Source organism: Aquarana catesbeiana, linkage group LG04 (genome assembly GCF_042186555.1).
Source record: "Aquarana catesbeiana isolate 2022-GZ linkage group LG04, ASM4218655v1, whole genome shotgun sequence".
Classification (NCBI taxonomy): domain Eukaryota; kingdom Metazoa; phylum Chordata; class Amphibia; order Anura; family Ranidae; genus Aquarana; species Aquarana catesbeiana.
Window position 1 is genome coordinate 559,332,679 of NC_133327.1, and position 16,125 is coordinate 559,348,803.

The window sequence follows — 16,125 nt, forward strand, 5'->3', positions numbered from 1 at the left end:
GGGGATTTCTGATGCTAACCAAACAGGGGGATGTTTGGCCCATCTCTACTTTTGAGATGCTTGCAATAACTTACCATACGTTTTCATGTGGTATTTAAGGCATACTTCAGAATGATAATGCATGCAAGTTTTTAAAGAGAGTTTCTTCGTAAATTACAGTTTTTTCCAGAGCGCTGTGCGGTATTTTACCACATACTCAGATGCAGTAATATACCAGAAAAACTTGAACGCTATTTGGCTCAAGTAAGCAACAAATTTGCCTAAATGTCGAGTAAATTGCACGCAGACAATGTAACTGAATATACAGGTGATAATGCATAGTCGATTCTCGGAAAGCATGGCATAATATTTCAAATTACTGTACCGTACAACCCAAAACAAAATGACAGATTGAAACGTACCCTATGAGAGAGTGGAAGAACCATGCTGTTTTGATGCAGATATGCCAACTACACACTGGGGGGAGGCAATTATGACCACATGCCATCTCCAAAATCGACTAACAGGAAACACTCCATATTTACTGTGGAATAGAAGGGGCCCCGAATTTAAGCCATCTAAAAAATGTGGGAAGCAAAGCTTATGTGTACATCCCAAAAGAAAAACGTACATAATGGGATGCTTGCGATAAGGAATGTGTACTTGTGGGGTACAGTGAATCTCAAAAGGGACACCAAACTCTACACCAAGACACAAACAAAGTAACCATCAGTAGAAGTGTAATTGTCTATGAAACTTCCGTGTGTTCAAAATTTCATGAACTAACACAAACACTTCTAACTGAGGGAAATTCCACTTCAGTGTCACATTAGGATACGCAACAAAGTGACTCATGAATAGAAATTAACGCAGACAATCCAAATGCTGTAAAAGAAAAAACCAGACCAAAAGAGACTTTAATCAGGAAATCCAAAAGAAGCAATAAAGGCACCTCATCCAAATGTCTGTCCTATGTTGCCAACGTAGCATTAAAACCAGAGCCAGGTTCATGGGATGAGATAAAAAGACTTCCAACTCATGAGAAGTGGATCAGAGCTGCTGATGAAAAGATTGCATCCCTTAGGGAATTAAAACCAATTTATTGAACTGAGATTTGCACCAAACAAGGTTGTAAAAAAACACATAGGGGAAATTCTACCACATATATAAATACTAGGCATGGCCTTCAGAGAAATTATCAGCTCTGCCATAGCAACCACAATGTGACAATGCAAATCTAAAAAATCTAAAGTGTATTACATGGCATTATATCGAGAGCTTCAGAGCATAATTCAAGGCCCAGGAGATTAATTGGTCAGTTTTATGGTCATCTCTAGCTGTCCATGATGGCAGCCTAGAGTGGTTCCAGCCTTCAACAGATACCAATAACCTTGGAAAATCTAAACATATACAACGTATATGTCCTGTTCTGTCTGGCCAATAAATATATAGTTCAAGGCCAGGAAAAGGAAAATTCTATTCATATTTCATGTGTGCTTTTTGGAAATAACCAAGTCTTTGACAGGAAAAAAATGTCAGTTGTTATTTCTTTATAATAACTTGCAGTGGATGGGGAATGTCTGAGCTTTTTCCACTATTTTAAGGATCTTACTTGTCTTTGGTCTTCATAAAAAGTGTTTCCATTAGTATATTTGCTAATGCAAGCAAATTTATTTTTAAACTGTGTAGCAAGTACTTAGTGTCTTAACAACTTGTGGTAAACCAAGCATGCGGACACAGATGGAAAAATGCAGCCTTTTCCAACACCTGTTTCACATTATTGTTTTTTTTCTTCTAAACCAACTTGATTATGGTTTTCAGGAGATTTAGGCTGAATTCACACTTTGTGCTGTGAAAATGTATACACTTGCTTGCGTTTCTAATGGTATGGCATACATTCTCCTTTATTTGCTTCAAATTCCTGTATGTATTTTGTATGTTAGTACCTGAATGAATATAAAAATAGTCTCTGTCTGCAGTCTAAATGGTATACTGTTTTAAATTGCAGTAAAATGGGCTACATGTGCCTTTTACTGTATTACCAAGTATTTATTTGGGCTCAAAATACATGGAGGTTTTCCATAATGCATGGTTCCCAACTGTCGAACATTTGGAATTACTATCCCTCTTTTGGAAATACATCTCTCTGTCCATAATTTCCTTCAAATATTCATCTTTTTTGCTCTCATGTAGAGATTTATATAAATAAATGTACTTTTTTGAAATGCCATGTTGTTTATATTGACCTGAAACTTAAAAGATCCTTGCATTGATTTATTTTAACGGGTAATATAAAAGTAAATTGGTAGTGAAGAACAATACCTAGTGGATTAAGTGACCATTCTTTCGCTTTCATTTCATATGACTGAGGGAAGCAGGGGTGTGTCCTTTCCCTAAATATTATGTGCTAAAAGGTGTTCCTCTTTTTCCATCTCAGATCATTGTGAGTTATAATTAACAGACAGCACTACAGGATAGAAATATGAATGTAGCTGATTGATTTGTATAATACCGTAATTCTAGATTTGCTGTAGTTTACTGGTGGTAGCTTAGTGCATTATACCTCAGTGCTTTAAATATATAGAGATTCACACAGAGTTTAAACATGCATGTGTGTCCCCAAAGAGTTTTATAGGGAGACAATAGTCTTTTTAGAAGTCTTCAGTTAAATAAGTATTTGCTTAGCTACATGTAAAGCTTAAAGTGCATCCCCAGAAAAAAAAAAAAAAACTTTTCTAAAGTGCAACTTAAAAGCTTTAGCCTGCTGTCTGCTGAAAACAGGTCGCAGAAGTGCAGAACATACTGCACTCCTGTGATCCTTGGGAAAAAGTACAGCCAAACAAGCTTTTTACCGCAGAAAAGACATACTATGTTTCTTCCACTTAAAGTGGAATCATACTCACCGCATACTCACCTCTCCTTCACTGATGTGACTTCTGGGTGTTTCTGCGCCTGCACCTTCATCTTCTCCCAGTCTTCTTCTAGGTCCAAGATCTTCAGCCATCTTGATTGGTTGTGCTGGGGTGATGTAATTTCTTTGTAGTTTCTGTGCATGCCTGCCTGACCTGCATGCACAGCTTAGTGTACAGTTTCAACTTCTGCTGGGATGAACGAACTCCTGCGAATGTACGGATATTAAATAGAAATAACATCATCCCAGCACAGCCAATCTAGATGACTGAAGATCTTGAACCTAGAAGAAGACTGGGAGAAGATGATGGAACAGGCAAAGAAGCTCACAGATGTCAAGTCATTGGAGGGCAGGTGAGTATGATTCCACGTTAAGTTTTAGTACCACTTGGGAGATTCATGCCTCTATTGTTATTAGTGATCATTGTCACTAAGAAAAAAAATGGAGGAGAAGTTGAAAATGTTTGAGTTGCCTCCAAAACAAGTTGTCTAATGCCACGTACACATGACCAGACTTTACGGCAGACTTTGCCCGACAGACTTTTCGACGGACTTTACGACGGACTTTACGACAGACTTTCCGAATGAACGGACTTGCCTACACACGATCAACCAAAGTCTGATGGATTCATACGTGGTGACGTACGACCGGACTAAAACAAGGAAGTTCATAGCCAGTAGCCAATATCTGCCCTAGCGTCGGTTTTTGTCCGTCGGACTAGCATACAGACGAGCGGACTTTTCGACCGGACTCGAGTCCGTCGAAAAGATTTGAAACATGTTTCATTTCTAGGTCCATCCAACTTTTGAGGAAAAAAAGTCAGTTGGAGCCCACACACGTTTGAATTGTCCGACGGACTCCGGTCCGCAGGACCAAGTATGCCGTCAAGTCGGGTCGTGTGTACGCAGCATAAGAATGAGTTCCCCTCAGTTTGTGAACTTGTGTCTCTTGGACAGGAAGTAAAGATAATTTACCTCAATGGGACACAGATAGCAATCAAAACAACCTGTCAGGCATTCGGAAATTTAAAAAAAAACTTTTGGCTACAGATAGACTTTAGTCAGTTTCAAAAACATTTCTGTGTATAGTATGTAAAAACATATATTCATAGTGGAGCATTAGCTCTCAGCGCCATGTTTTTGGCTCCAAAAACAATAGTGATTTTTAACGTATGCAGCTGTTTATCATTTATAACTTGTCTGTAACAGTTATCCTGAGCCTAATTCTTAAACTTATCTCTTAATTGTAATTATAACCTACCACTTAACAGAGAACTAAACTTGGTTTGTTAAAAAGTGCTGATGGTAGTCTTTTTTTTTAGCACCTTTTACTAAGTGTACTCTGAGCGGAGCATGCACAACCCATGAGAACAATCTCGACGTGATTCTGTTCACAAACTATCATGCGCACGTGGAGAATTATATATTCCTGCTCCGGCCAATCAAAATGCACAAAGACAACACACCTGGAAGGGATTGCTGGCCATATGAAAGAGCTCTAAGTCAGCTGTCAGCTACGGATAGCCTTTTTGTGGACAGGTGAGACTAATTAATGAGGACCAGCTAACAGGTAAGACGTGGTTGTTGGGATATGGGCTTTATCTCACCTAAAACTCTGCAAGGACTTCAGGCTCCAGGACCCGGAACAGGACTTAAGATCTCAGATATCTGCTTTTTTCAAAGCAGACAGAAACTCTGGAGCCCCTCATCATGTGTCATGTGTAGGTGAGAATTCTAGATGACACATATACACTGTCCACATTGCCCACAATCCTGCCAGTCAGTGGCTCACAGTGTATTTGATATACAGACCATACATACTTTAAAGTTATTAAGTCTATATACAATAGCAGTATGTACTGTATATAAACAAAGCTCTTTAGCAATACATACTACATACAGTACTGTACACCTATATACAAGGATGTCATGTAACATAATGCTGGGCATAAATGTCATATATAAAATACATGTAATGCAGAAATAACAGAGCACCTCAAAGAAATTCCGTTTTACTTATTTTATCTGCACATGACTGGGTACTCAAAGTGAACAGAGAGTTGGTTATCACATAACTGGATAATTAAATATTAATATTCAAACATTTATTTATTTTTTATTCCTTTAGGGTACATTTACATTTGTGCAGTTTGTTAATGTGGGATGTCATGTCATTACAATGCATTTAAATACATTTCAATGCATGTGTGTTGCCTTAGTGCTTTGGGGTTCTATTCAAAATGAATAGAACCCTATTCAAAATGAATAGAACCATAATGCCGTGTATACACGGTCGGACTTTTCAGCTACAAAAGTCCGACAGACTGTCTGACAGACTTTCGACGGACTTTCGACGGACTTTTGGCGGACTTTCGACGGACTTTCTAACGACCAGACTTGCCTACACACGATCACACCAAAGTCCGACGGATTTGAACATGATGACGTACACCGGACTAAAATAAGGAAGTTGATAGCCAGTAGCCAATAGCTGCCCTAGCGTCGGTTTTTGTCCGTCGGACTAGCATACAGACGAGCGGATTTCTGGGTCTGGCGGAGTTACGACGTAAAGATTTGAAGCATGTTCCGAATCTAAAGTCCGTCAGATTTGTGACTGGAAAGGTCCGCTGAAGGTCCGGTGAAGCCCACACACGATCGGATTGTTCGCCGGATTTGGTCCGTTGGCGTCCGTCAGACCAGTCCGGTCGAAAAGTCCGACCATGTGTACGCCCCATAATAGAACTATTTAAAATGAATAGAACCCCAAATCACACATGACACAGGTGTTACTGTGCATTACGGCAGTACAAGAGTTCCCACATCACATAGGTGTAGTTCGGCCCTTAACAAATTAGCCCATATGACTCTACTATAAATTTGCTTATCTAAATCATTTTTACATTTTTAAGGACATATCTTTTTTTGGCACAACATTCTCGTTATTGCTATAGGTTGAAAAATAGAAACAATTGCATAATATATATATATATATATATATATATATATATATATATATATATATTTAGAAACACGTACCGTCTTCTTTAAAAATGTATTTCTTTCTCTATTAACACCAAGTTCACAGAAAAATAAATGTAAAGGTTCCTGTGTGGCCACATATTTGCCCAGATTCTTGCTAACACAGTAACTATGGTAGACGACTTCTCTCTCTCAGTAAAAAGTTTACAGTTTTGGTCTGACCTGACTGAAATGAACTCGCTAAGAGGTTAGCTGAGCCTAGCCTATCTCAATGGTCATTAAACTAAACCTATCCAAAGAGAAATATCGGGTTGCCATGGCTAACAACTGGTTTCAACACTTTCTAAACCAGTGACAAGGAACAAGAATGCAATATAAGCAATAGTAAATTTGTAAAGCTTAATAGCATGATGACCAGCATGATTTCCAAGTAGCATTTGCAGGATGATAAGTAAGTAAAATGTTATTTCTCTGCTGCAAAGTGTATCTAAGGGCAAAACTTTTGTTTTTAGTGTAGAATAGTGTGGAATGTACAGCCGTACTATAGCTTCCATGAATAATACACAATCTATGAATGGAGGACAGGTGGATGATTGAAAGGTCCACCCTTTCCATTTATAGATCACATTTCATTCATAGAAGCAGCAGCTTCCATGAGTGAAGAAGTGGGGCAGAAAAGGCAGGCATAGTCGGGCACTGTTGATGAGAGTCTGTGAGTTCTATTAACCTCTGGCACACCAGAAAATTAGCAGGGTTGGCAGGGGTGGCACTGGAAGATGGAAGATTTCTACTGAACTAGAAGACAGAATTACAAAGGACACATTACAATGAAGATACAGTAATTAATGTACCATGTGCTCATTTGTATTTTTTTTTAGTAAACGTAAAGCAGAGAGTCAACATGACAAACTAGCAACTACTTTCACTACAAGGAAGTCAGCAATGGCAGCCACCCTGTTTCCCAGGAAAGTTTTCCTTTAGTGATTTGGCTATAGTTATTTTTGTTATATACTGTATTGTATACAAATAATTGTTTGTTACCAGAACAAATGCCCTCATTGAAAGTGGAGCCACAGACAGCAATAAAAACTTGAAAGGAGTTCTAATACTTTTCCTCTCTATTCAACGCAAAAAACAGACATTTTGGCTTAGATATGCTTTAACACAGAGTAGTTATACTTTGCACCAGTGGCGACTGGTGCTCCAGCCGGGGAGGTGGCAAACAAACCCCCCCCCACCGGGTGGTACTTACGCAGTCGGGCTCTCAATCGGAGCCGATGCAGAGCACTGAGAGCCCAGTCCAGGATCTTCCTGTACATCTTCCCCCTGCTCAACAAATACGATCGCTTCTGCTCTCAGCCAATCGCGCTCCTCACGCTTTCTGATTGGCCAGGATGAGAAGCATGCAGGCAATAGCGAATATTAATGTTGTCACACTAATCATGTGCTTAAAAAAAAAACCCATTGGAATCCATGCATGTAGATTAGTGGGCCGGACACATGGATAGGGGGGGCGGCGCCCTGCATTACGGGCCACCACTGCTTCGCACTGATGTAACAATTGTTCAACAGCCTTTATAACTTGGTCTGCAAATAACAATGTGCATTCTTTGTAGGCTCCATACTATCAGTTTATTGTTGTTCCAGAATCCCAAAATGTGGCCCCAAAAATAAAACATATTCCATAAATGGAAGATACTGATTATGTGGCCCCATTTGGGGTCCAGAGTCCCAGAGGGGGGAAACTGTCTTTTGTCAAGAAAACATTAAATTTTCTTAGCGAGAACAATTAATGCCAGTCATATTCACCATTGTTGATTCGTCTGTAATATGGAAATTCAACTTTTTGACATAACTTGCTCTATGGGACCCAAAGTTGCAGTTTGATGTACATTTTAAATCAAATAGATTTCTCTGTCAAAACTAACAAGCTACTTACAATTGTTCTGTAAAGTCGCAAATCTCTTATTGAAGAAAGAGTCACATATATACCTATTTTAAAGTGTTTCTAAAGGCAGAAGTTTTTTTTTTATCTTAATGCATTCTCTGCATTAAGCTAAATAACCTTCTGCATGCAGTTCCCCTCCAGCCCCCCTTATACTTACCTGAGCCTGATCTGGATCCAGCAATGTGCACAAGAGCAGAGGCTCTCTTGGCTCTCTTCCTTCTCATTGGCTCAGACACAGCAGCAGTGGGGAGGGAGTAGGGGTGGGGCCAAGCCCAGTTCTGTGTGTCAATGGACACATAAAGCAGGGCTTGGGCAAGCATGCACAAGTGCCTCCATAGCAAGTGGCTTGCATTATGGTACAAATCCTTTGTAACCTCAATTTCTATTCATCTTTTTAGTGAAAGAAGATCGGTTATGTACAGTTGAATCATTTTAACTAGTAGTAGTTAGTCGTACACCACTGTACTTGTTCTGTAATGTTGAAGATGTTACATATCATATTTGATATTTGCACAAGCAAATGTGACAATTATCATTCACAGCATTTGAATTATGCTGTTTTGGGAAAAAGATTAAAACAGCATTATATATGTCAAGAGCTTCCACCCCCTTTTCAGTAATGACTGTTCCAGTTTGATGTTGATGGCTTCTTTTACTCATCTTGTGAACCAGTTGTCCTCTCTGTCCAAAATGTGCCCAAAACTCATGGTCCAAAAAAATAACATCCCTTTTTTTTTAAGGTGGACAAAAAAGCTGAGTTTTGACTTGACTTCAATTTGCCCACCTTTAGTCATGTAAATCGAAGAATTACCATTTTTTAAGGCTTCCTGCCACCAAGGATGGGATTATGTAACTAGGACAGGGTGGTTCCACAATTTTCACACCTCCCATGCTGTCCTTAGATAATAACATCAGTCTTTCCATGATAATTGGATCAAGGTGTCAGTGCTGCCTGTCTGGTTATAAATGCTGGGGTATGTTCCTGACACTCATTGAAACTGAACAAGTGGCTTGGACAAGTGAAACGTCTTCAACATTTCAGAGAAAGTACAGTTGAATATGATTAACTACTACTAGATATACTATGACTTGGATAAATGAGAACCTTCACAGGCTTGAATAATTTTCTTTGACAAAAATAATAATCTGTTCAAAAGATAAGACGTCAATGTTTTGAAATAACTGAACTGTCACTTAAAGACTTGTACTAGTTATAGTTTAAATATATGGTTAGCATGCTTTGGTCACCTAGTAGCTGCCATCAAGTCCGCACCGGGTACTAGCTATAGTAAAACACTATATGCAGGGAAAGAATTTGGCATGCGCATTAGATAAGAGAATGGATTTGGGAAAATACCTTCCAGCAGATGTCTGCTATATTCAGCTTGACACATAGAGAGGAGCAGTCAGATTCCTTTACTGCAGAGCTGAGCAGGAAAACAAGCTGATACAGGGTGTAGTGATGCATCCTCTGTACCCAGTCATGTGATCTGTGATTATCATGGAACCTTACAAGGCATATGAGGCACATATATGCAGTATTTTGCAAAGTTGTATTGCAATGCCTTAAGTGGTACTGAGATAGCCTAATGCCCCGTACACACGATCGGTTTTCCCATCAGAATAAACTCTGAAGGTTTTTCCAACGGAGTTCTGATAGAATTCCGCTCAAGCTGTCTTGCACACACACAGTCACACCAAATTCCGACCGTCCAGAACGCGGTGACGTACAACACGTACAACGGGACTAGAAAACGGAAGTTCAATACCCAGTAGCCAATAGCTTCCGTTTCGTACTTGCTTCAGAGCATGCATCGTTTTTAATACGTTGGAACAGCATACAGACGAGCGGTTTTCCCGATAGGAATTGGTTCCGTTGGAAAAATTCAGAACATGTTCTCTTTCTAGGTCCGTTAGAATTTTCGAAGTAAAAAGTCAGACGGGGCATACATATATACGAATATACGATGAAAAGCTCCCGTCAGACTTTTTCTGTCGGACATTCCGCTCGTGTGTACACGGCATGAGGGTAATATGAAGTGAGCTTCAGGCAAACAGTTGTGATTGGTAACATCGCACCTGCATATATAGTACCTGTGAAAGCACAGGAGGTTTTTAGTTGATCTCCTGTTATAAACTGTATTGTACAAATATAATTATAACAGTAAAAGCTGACTGTAGCTCAGAGCAGTAAAATATGAATTTACTGGAAGTAGGGGCAGAGCTTAGGCAGAAGTATACCAATAACCATAGCTGCTTTCTAAAAAAAAAAAAAAAAAGCACAGGTATTCTAGCCACTTAAGGACCAGCCTCGTTTTGGATTTTAGGTGTTTACATGTTTAAAACAGTTTTTTTTGCTAGAAAATTACTTAGAACCCCCAAACATTATATATTGTTTTTTTTACTAACACCCTAGAGAATAAAATGGCGGTCATTGCAATACTTTTTTTTGCACCGTATTTGCACTGCGGTCTTATAAGCGCACTTTTTTTGGAAAAAAATCAGTTTTTGAATAAAAAAATAAGACAACAGTAAAGTTAGCCCAATTTTTTTTTATATTGTGAAATATAATGTTACGCCAAGTAAATTGATACCCAACATGTCACGCTTCAAAATTGCGCCCGCTCGTGGAATAGCGTCAAACTTTTACCCTTAAAAATCTCCATAGGCGACGTTTAAAAAATTCTACAGGTTGCATGTTTTGCGTTACAGAGGAGGTCTAGGGCTAGAATTATTGCTCTCGATCTACCGGTCGCGGTGATACCTCACATGTGTGGTTTGACCACCGTTTTCATATGCGGGCGCTATTCACGTATGCGTTCGCTTCTGCGCGCGAGCTCGTCGGGACAGGGCGCTTTAAAATTTTTTTTTTTTTTTTTTATTTATTTTACTTTATTTTATTTATTTTTTCACTGTTTAAAAAAAAAAAATTGGATCACTTTTATTCCTATTACAAGGAATGTAAACATCCCTTGTAATAGAAAAAAGCATGACAGGTCCTCTTAAATATGAGATCTGGGGTCAAAAAGTCCTCAGATCTCATATTTAGACTAAGATGCAAAAAAAAAAAAAAAAAGTCGTTTAAAAAAATGACACAAAAAAATTGTGCCTTTAAGAGAAGTGGGCGGTATAGAGACGGGTGGGCGCCATCTTGGCCTCACTCGTCACTATACCGAAGCACTGACAGATCCCGATCTCCTCCGCTGCTACAGACGGCTCCGGTAAGCGGCGGAGGGCGCGGGAGAGCGGCGGGAGGGGGGGTGGCACCTCTCCCGCCGCCGATAACGAACCCGCCGCAGAGACCACCATTATCGTGTACAGAAACGCCGGTCCTAAAGATGGATACCTCGGTTGTGGCAGCAGCTGCTGCCGTTACCGAGATATCCATCTTTAAAAAAATGACGTATATATACAGTGGCTGGTCGTTAAGTGGCTAGTTTTATACATCTGTCAGTCAAGCATGCTGGGGAGAAAGGTGCTGAAACAAACAGATCCAACTGGCAGAACTGCAGATCACGGAAAAATGTACAGGTACTTTATCATGTGATTTGATCTGTGATATCACATGGCCAATATGGTAGATCCCTGGGTAACATGCTGAAAAGTCCTTACACTCTTCACTGGTCTTTTGGTAGCTTTCCTGTGAAAATCTCTTGGTGAATCATGTTGGAATATCTCTCCATCTATTGTATTATGCTTTGGGGGTGGTTACAAATACATGTCAAACAAGGGGTCCAAGATTTCGGGGTTCATCAAATTATAGCTTTGCCATTCCATACACAACTTTACTAGTTACAGGTAGAGGAGCATCTAGCATATATCAAAAATGTTCTACAGTATATGCATTATATATATATATATATATATATATATATATATATATATATATATATAGTGAATTCTTGCTGGCTGTGGCCATTTCTACACAGGCGATGGTCCTTCAGTCATTACCTATATTTCTGTAGTATTCCCTTCCCCAGGCTGAAAACTGAGTATCTGTTTCAGCCTGTAGCATGCAGTACCAAAATTGAAATGTTGAGTGTTACTGGATTAGCGATAGATGGTAGCTCAAAATCAAATGAGCTGACTCTACTGGTCACGCCAACCACAAAACATAAATTCAAATAACCAAGGCAAGCATTAATACCAACTGTTTATTCATGGCATGAGTGTAAGCAGAAAACTGACTTGCATGTAATCTATCAGTTACTATGGACTATGGACACTGTTAATGAGCGGTGGGCTTAGCTGGTCTAGGACTTCATGAAGATTTCCACTAAGCCAACTGTTCAAGGCATATGACAAGGTGGACATTTAATTATATTTATGTTAATTATATAAAAAACACAAAATTGTATCGATACTCATTCTGAATAGCAAATCTAGGGTACAGTAGCCATACGGGTAGTGGCACAGGCAACAATATGTATTGTCCAGCTAATTAGCCCAATGTTCATTAATTAGTTATATTTTATGCTGGCATTTGTGGTGACAATGAACCAATTTTGAAGGATCTAGTGCAGAGATGAAAGGGTGAGCATTATTTAAAACAGAATCCTGCCCAGAAATAGATTACAAATAATGATGTGGCAAGTAGAATAAACTATTGAAGGAGCACAAGACCTTCTTCAGTCCCTTCAACATTTCTGTTTTAGATGAGGATGCTGGTGACAAGCGAGGAAAAGACAAATCTAATCTTGCCTCTCAGTGCAAACCAAAAAAAAAAAAAAACATATTTCTTCCAGTATAACATTTAATATCACCCAAAACACAGGTGAATTTCTATAGATAGATAGATCGATAGATTGATAGTTAGATAGATAGATAGATACCAACATATAAATAACTTATCTAACACAGTAAATATTTGATAATGTGTTTATAGCAGAGGATCACAGACAATCTATGTGCACAGAAATGCAGTAGTACATTGTAATGAAAACTTGGTGATCTGAAGTATCGTTAATTGGTAAAGAACTTCATATACAGGTTAGGACAAGTTGTCATTTTAATACAGTGAAGTAATCACAAAAAAAACTGCATTAAAAAGAGTTGGATATAATAAATTGCAGTAATTTCCTGAAAAATCATCAAACCTTTTACATTTTAATAAGACTTTGGGATATATCTAAAAAGTTGATTCCAGTATAAATTACATGAATTGCTAATAATACATTCTAACATGTACATACAGTGCAATTAGTCATCTATGATGACTTCTAAAGTATAATTATGAAACATGTACTGTACTTAATTTGAATCTACCATCCTCTAATAGTTCGATGCACATCTAAAAGTAAACACAACATTCACATCATTGGCAAAAACACAGCATCAATGGCAAATTTGGATATGTACCTAGAGATGAGTCTTTTCATCCATCAGCGCTAAAATAAGTTTATGATGTAAATAAATACAGTTATGTATCTCAGCCTTAAATCCACAGGTGCCAGGGAAAACAGTAACAGAACATATACATTGCAAGGTGTCATTCTCTGTGTCCTACCTGGTACTGCAGCTGATGTGTCTAGAAGGATCAACAGCATAAGAGCCAGGAGAGGAAGGAAAGCAGGCATTTGCTTGATATTATTCCTTTGAGCCATCTTTTTACATTAGACACCAAGGCAAAGTAAGTTGGGAGAATGTAGACAGGAAAAAAGAATCACTGAAAGACAAGATGCAAGAAATTCCTCCTGTGATAATGCACCAGACACTAATACATCCCAAAGTTGTCTCAGCCTTTCCCCTTTCCATCTGTTCTCTCTTTTTCAATTTCTAGTTCACTGTGTGGAGAGAAAATGAATCATTCTATACATAAGAAGTGAGAGAGCACCATCTAGTGCATTGCTTGGCAGAGTAAAGTGTATAAAATTAGCTGGGATGTGTCACTCCAGGCATTGAAAAGTTATAAAAGTAATCTATGCAGCCAGATGTGAAGAAAGATTGTAACACTGATGCTAATATAAAGGAAAACCCCAACCAGGATACTTATTTTCTGAGTTGATAAGGACAAGGCTCAGCTTTTGCCAATTATTTATTTTATCTGGGATCCTGGCAAGAAGGGCTGGCTCTGCCCTAAAAGTCCTTACTAAGTTAATATGGAGAGTCTAGCTCAAGGAAAGTTCCACAGCTGCTGTACATAAATCTGAGCAAAGTCCTGCTGAGTTATTGGGTAAGTTGAGAATCACCACTAACCATTAACAATCAGACACGGGTCAAGGGATGAGTAGAAATGGCCCCAGGCACAGAGTTTATATGTGAATGAGGGGCAGGCTGGGAGCTTCACTCGCTCCATTCCCCGGCAACTCACTGACAAGAGTCATTCCTGTTAGAAGAAGCAGGGTCCTTAATGGCTACCTAAAGGAGGATTCTGATCTCTCCTCCCTCCAATAATAGCATGCTTTGGACAAAATAGAGCAGGGCGCCTGCTGAGAACACACTTCCACTGCTGAGGAATGAGGGCAGACTGCCCTTCTTCCTGTCTCCCCATGTCAAGTGACCTGAGATGGAAAGAAGTAGAAGTTGCCTTGGTTGAGCGACATGTTAAGCAGGAAATCTCAAGTGAGTAGGTACTTACAGGGTGGGGAACAACCCTAGACCTCCGCCCTCATCCTCAGAACTTCCCAAATATCCTCTTTGCCCTATCCCTCCTTTAGAACCCCTCAGCCCCCTTCCTCCCTCAGAGCCCCCCCTCCCAGATCTCTTTAGTTCAATGTACCCTCAGAGACCACCTTCTAGCTATCTCCCCTCCTTCATCTCACTGGCATAGATGCCAAAGCATTCATCCTCAGATTGACACCACTGCCATAGGGGCATTTTTCCTTTCAGCATCAACAGCACAGGGGCATTTTTTTCCAGTGGCACCACCAATGCAGGGACATGTCTTCCTTTTAGCAACACCATCTACCTAGGTACATTTTTTCCTTTCAGTGACACTACCTACACAGGGACATTTTTTTTTCTAGTGACAACACAGATGCCAGGACATTCTTTCCTTCCACTGACACCAAGGGACATTTTCCTTCCACCTACAGCACCGACACAAGGACATTTTTCCCTCCAGTGATACCACAAATGCAGGGACATTTTCCCTTCCAGTGACACTACCACTGCTATTAGTCCCCCACCTCTTCTATCCATGGAGGGGGGGTTCAGTTTGACATCTTCACCCTGGGCATTGAATGACCTTGTCCCTGCACTGTTAGCAACCTTAGGTGTCATCTTTTTTGTCCTAATTTTTTTTTAATATCACATGTTTATCTATATGATCTTTTTGTATGTTCTATAAGGTTTTTAATTATTTTGTACCAATAACATCATTTTTTTTTATCTACCTTTGATCTTCATTTAGTGCCTATATATTCCCACTCCTTGTCTATCTATATCAGGAATGATGGCACTTCACCTACTATAGCCAGATCTATTCTCTAACATCCAGCACAGTCCAGCCAAAGCAAGCTGCCAGCCTCTCAGTGGCGTTGGATGGTGTGACTGTAACTTACACCCGCACTTACATGCTGGAGCCTCATACAGCAGGGCTGAATGCCCAGTGTGCATGAGACCTTAAGAGGCAGATTAGGAATACTCCAACATGCAAAGAAACTATGAGCAGCTGTGGGACTGATTGTGAGCTGGGTGTTTTTTCCACAAAGGGACAATAGTCTGTCCTGCCAGAAGTCCTTCTTTCTCAGAAGAGTTGTGCTGCAGGAAACGTAGATTAAAAGATACAGTATCTCACAAAAGTGTGTACACCCCTCACATTTTTGCCATGTGACAACACTGAAGAAATGACACTTTGCTACAATGTGAAGTAGTAAGTGTAAACCACTGCCAACAAAAGTGAGTACACCCCTAAGTGAAAATGTCCAAATTGGGCCCAAAGTGTCAATATTTTGTGTGGCCACCACTATTTTCCAGCACTGCCTTAACCCCCTTGGGCATGGAGTTCACCAGAGCTTCACAGGTTGCCACTGGAGTCCTCTTCCACTTCCCCATGATGACATCACGGAGCTGGTGGATGTCAGAGACCTTGCTCTCCTCCACCTTCCCTTTTTATGATGCCCCACAGATCCTCAATAGGGTTTAAGTCGGAAGACATGCTTGGCCAGTCCATCACCTTTACCCTTAGCTTCTTTAACAAGGCAGTGGTTATCTTGGAGGTGTGTTTGGGGTTGTTATCATGTTGGAATACTGCTCTGCGGCCCAGTCTCCGAAGGGAGGGGCTTATGCTCTGCTTCAGTATGTCACAGTACATGTTGGTATTCATGGTTCCTTCAATGAACTGCAGCTTCCCAGTGCTGGCAGCACTC

The 16,125-nt window shown here is 39.8% G+C and overlaps 1 protein-coding gene across 1 annotated transcript in view; it reads right to left on the reverse strand.

The window, feature by feature from the left end:
• FNDC1 (fibronectin type III domain containing 1) overlaps positions 1–13,572 on the reverse strand; it is a 377,977-nt gene extending 364,405 nt beyond the window's left edge. The window contains exon 1 of the mRNA XM_073627992.1: positions 13,323–13,572. Coding sequence (XP_073484093.1) covers positions 13,323–13,419 — 97 coding nt within the window. The 5' untranslated portion in view covers positions 13,420–13,572. The remainder of the gene's footprint in view (positions 1–13,322) is intronic.
• Positions 13,573–16,125: the final 2,553 nt, after the last annotated feature.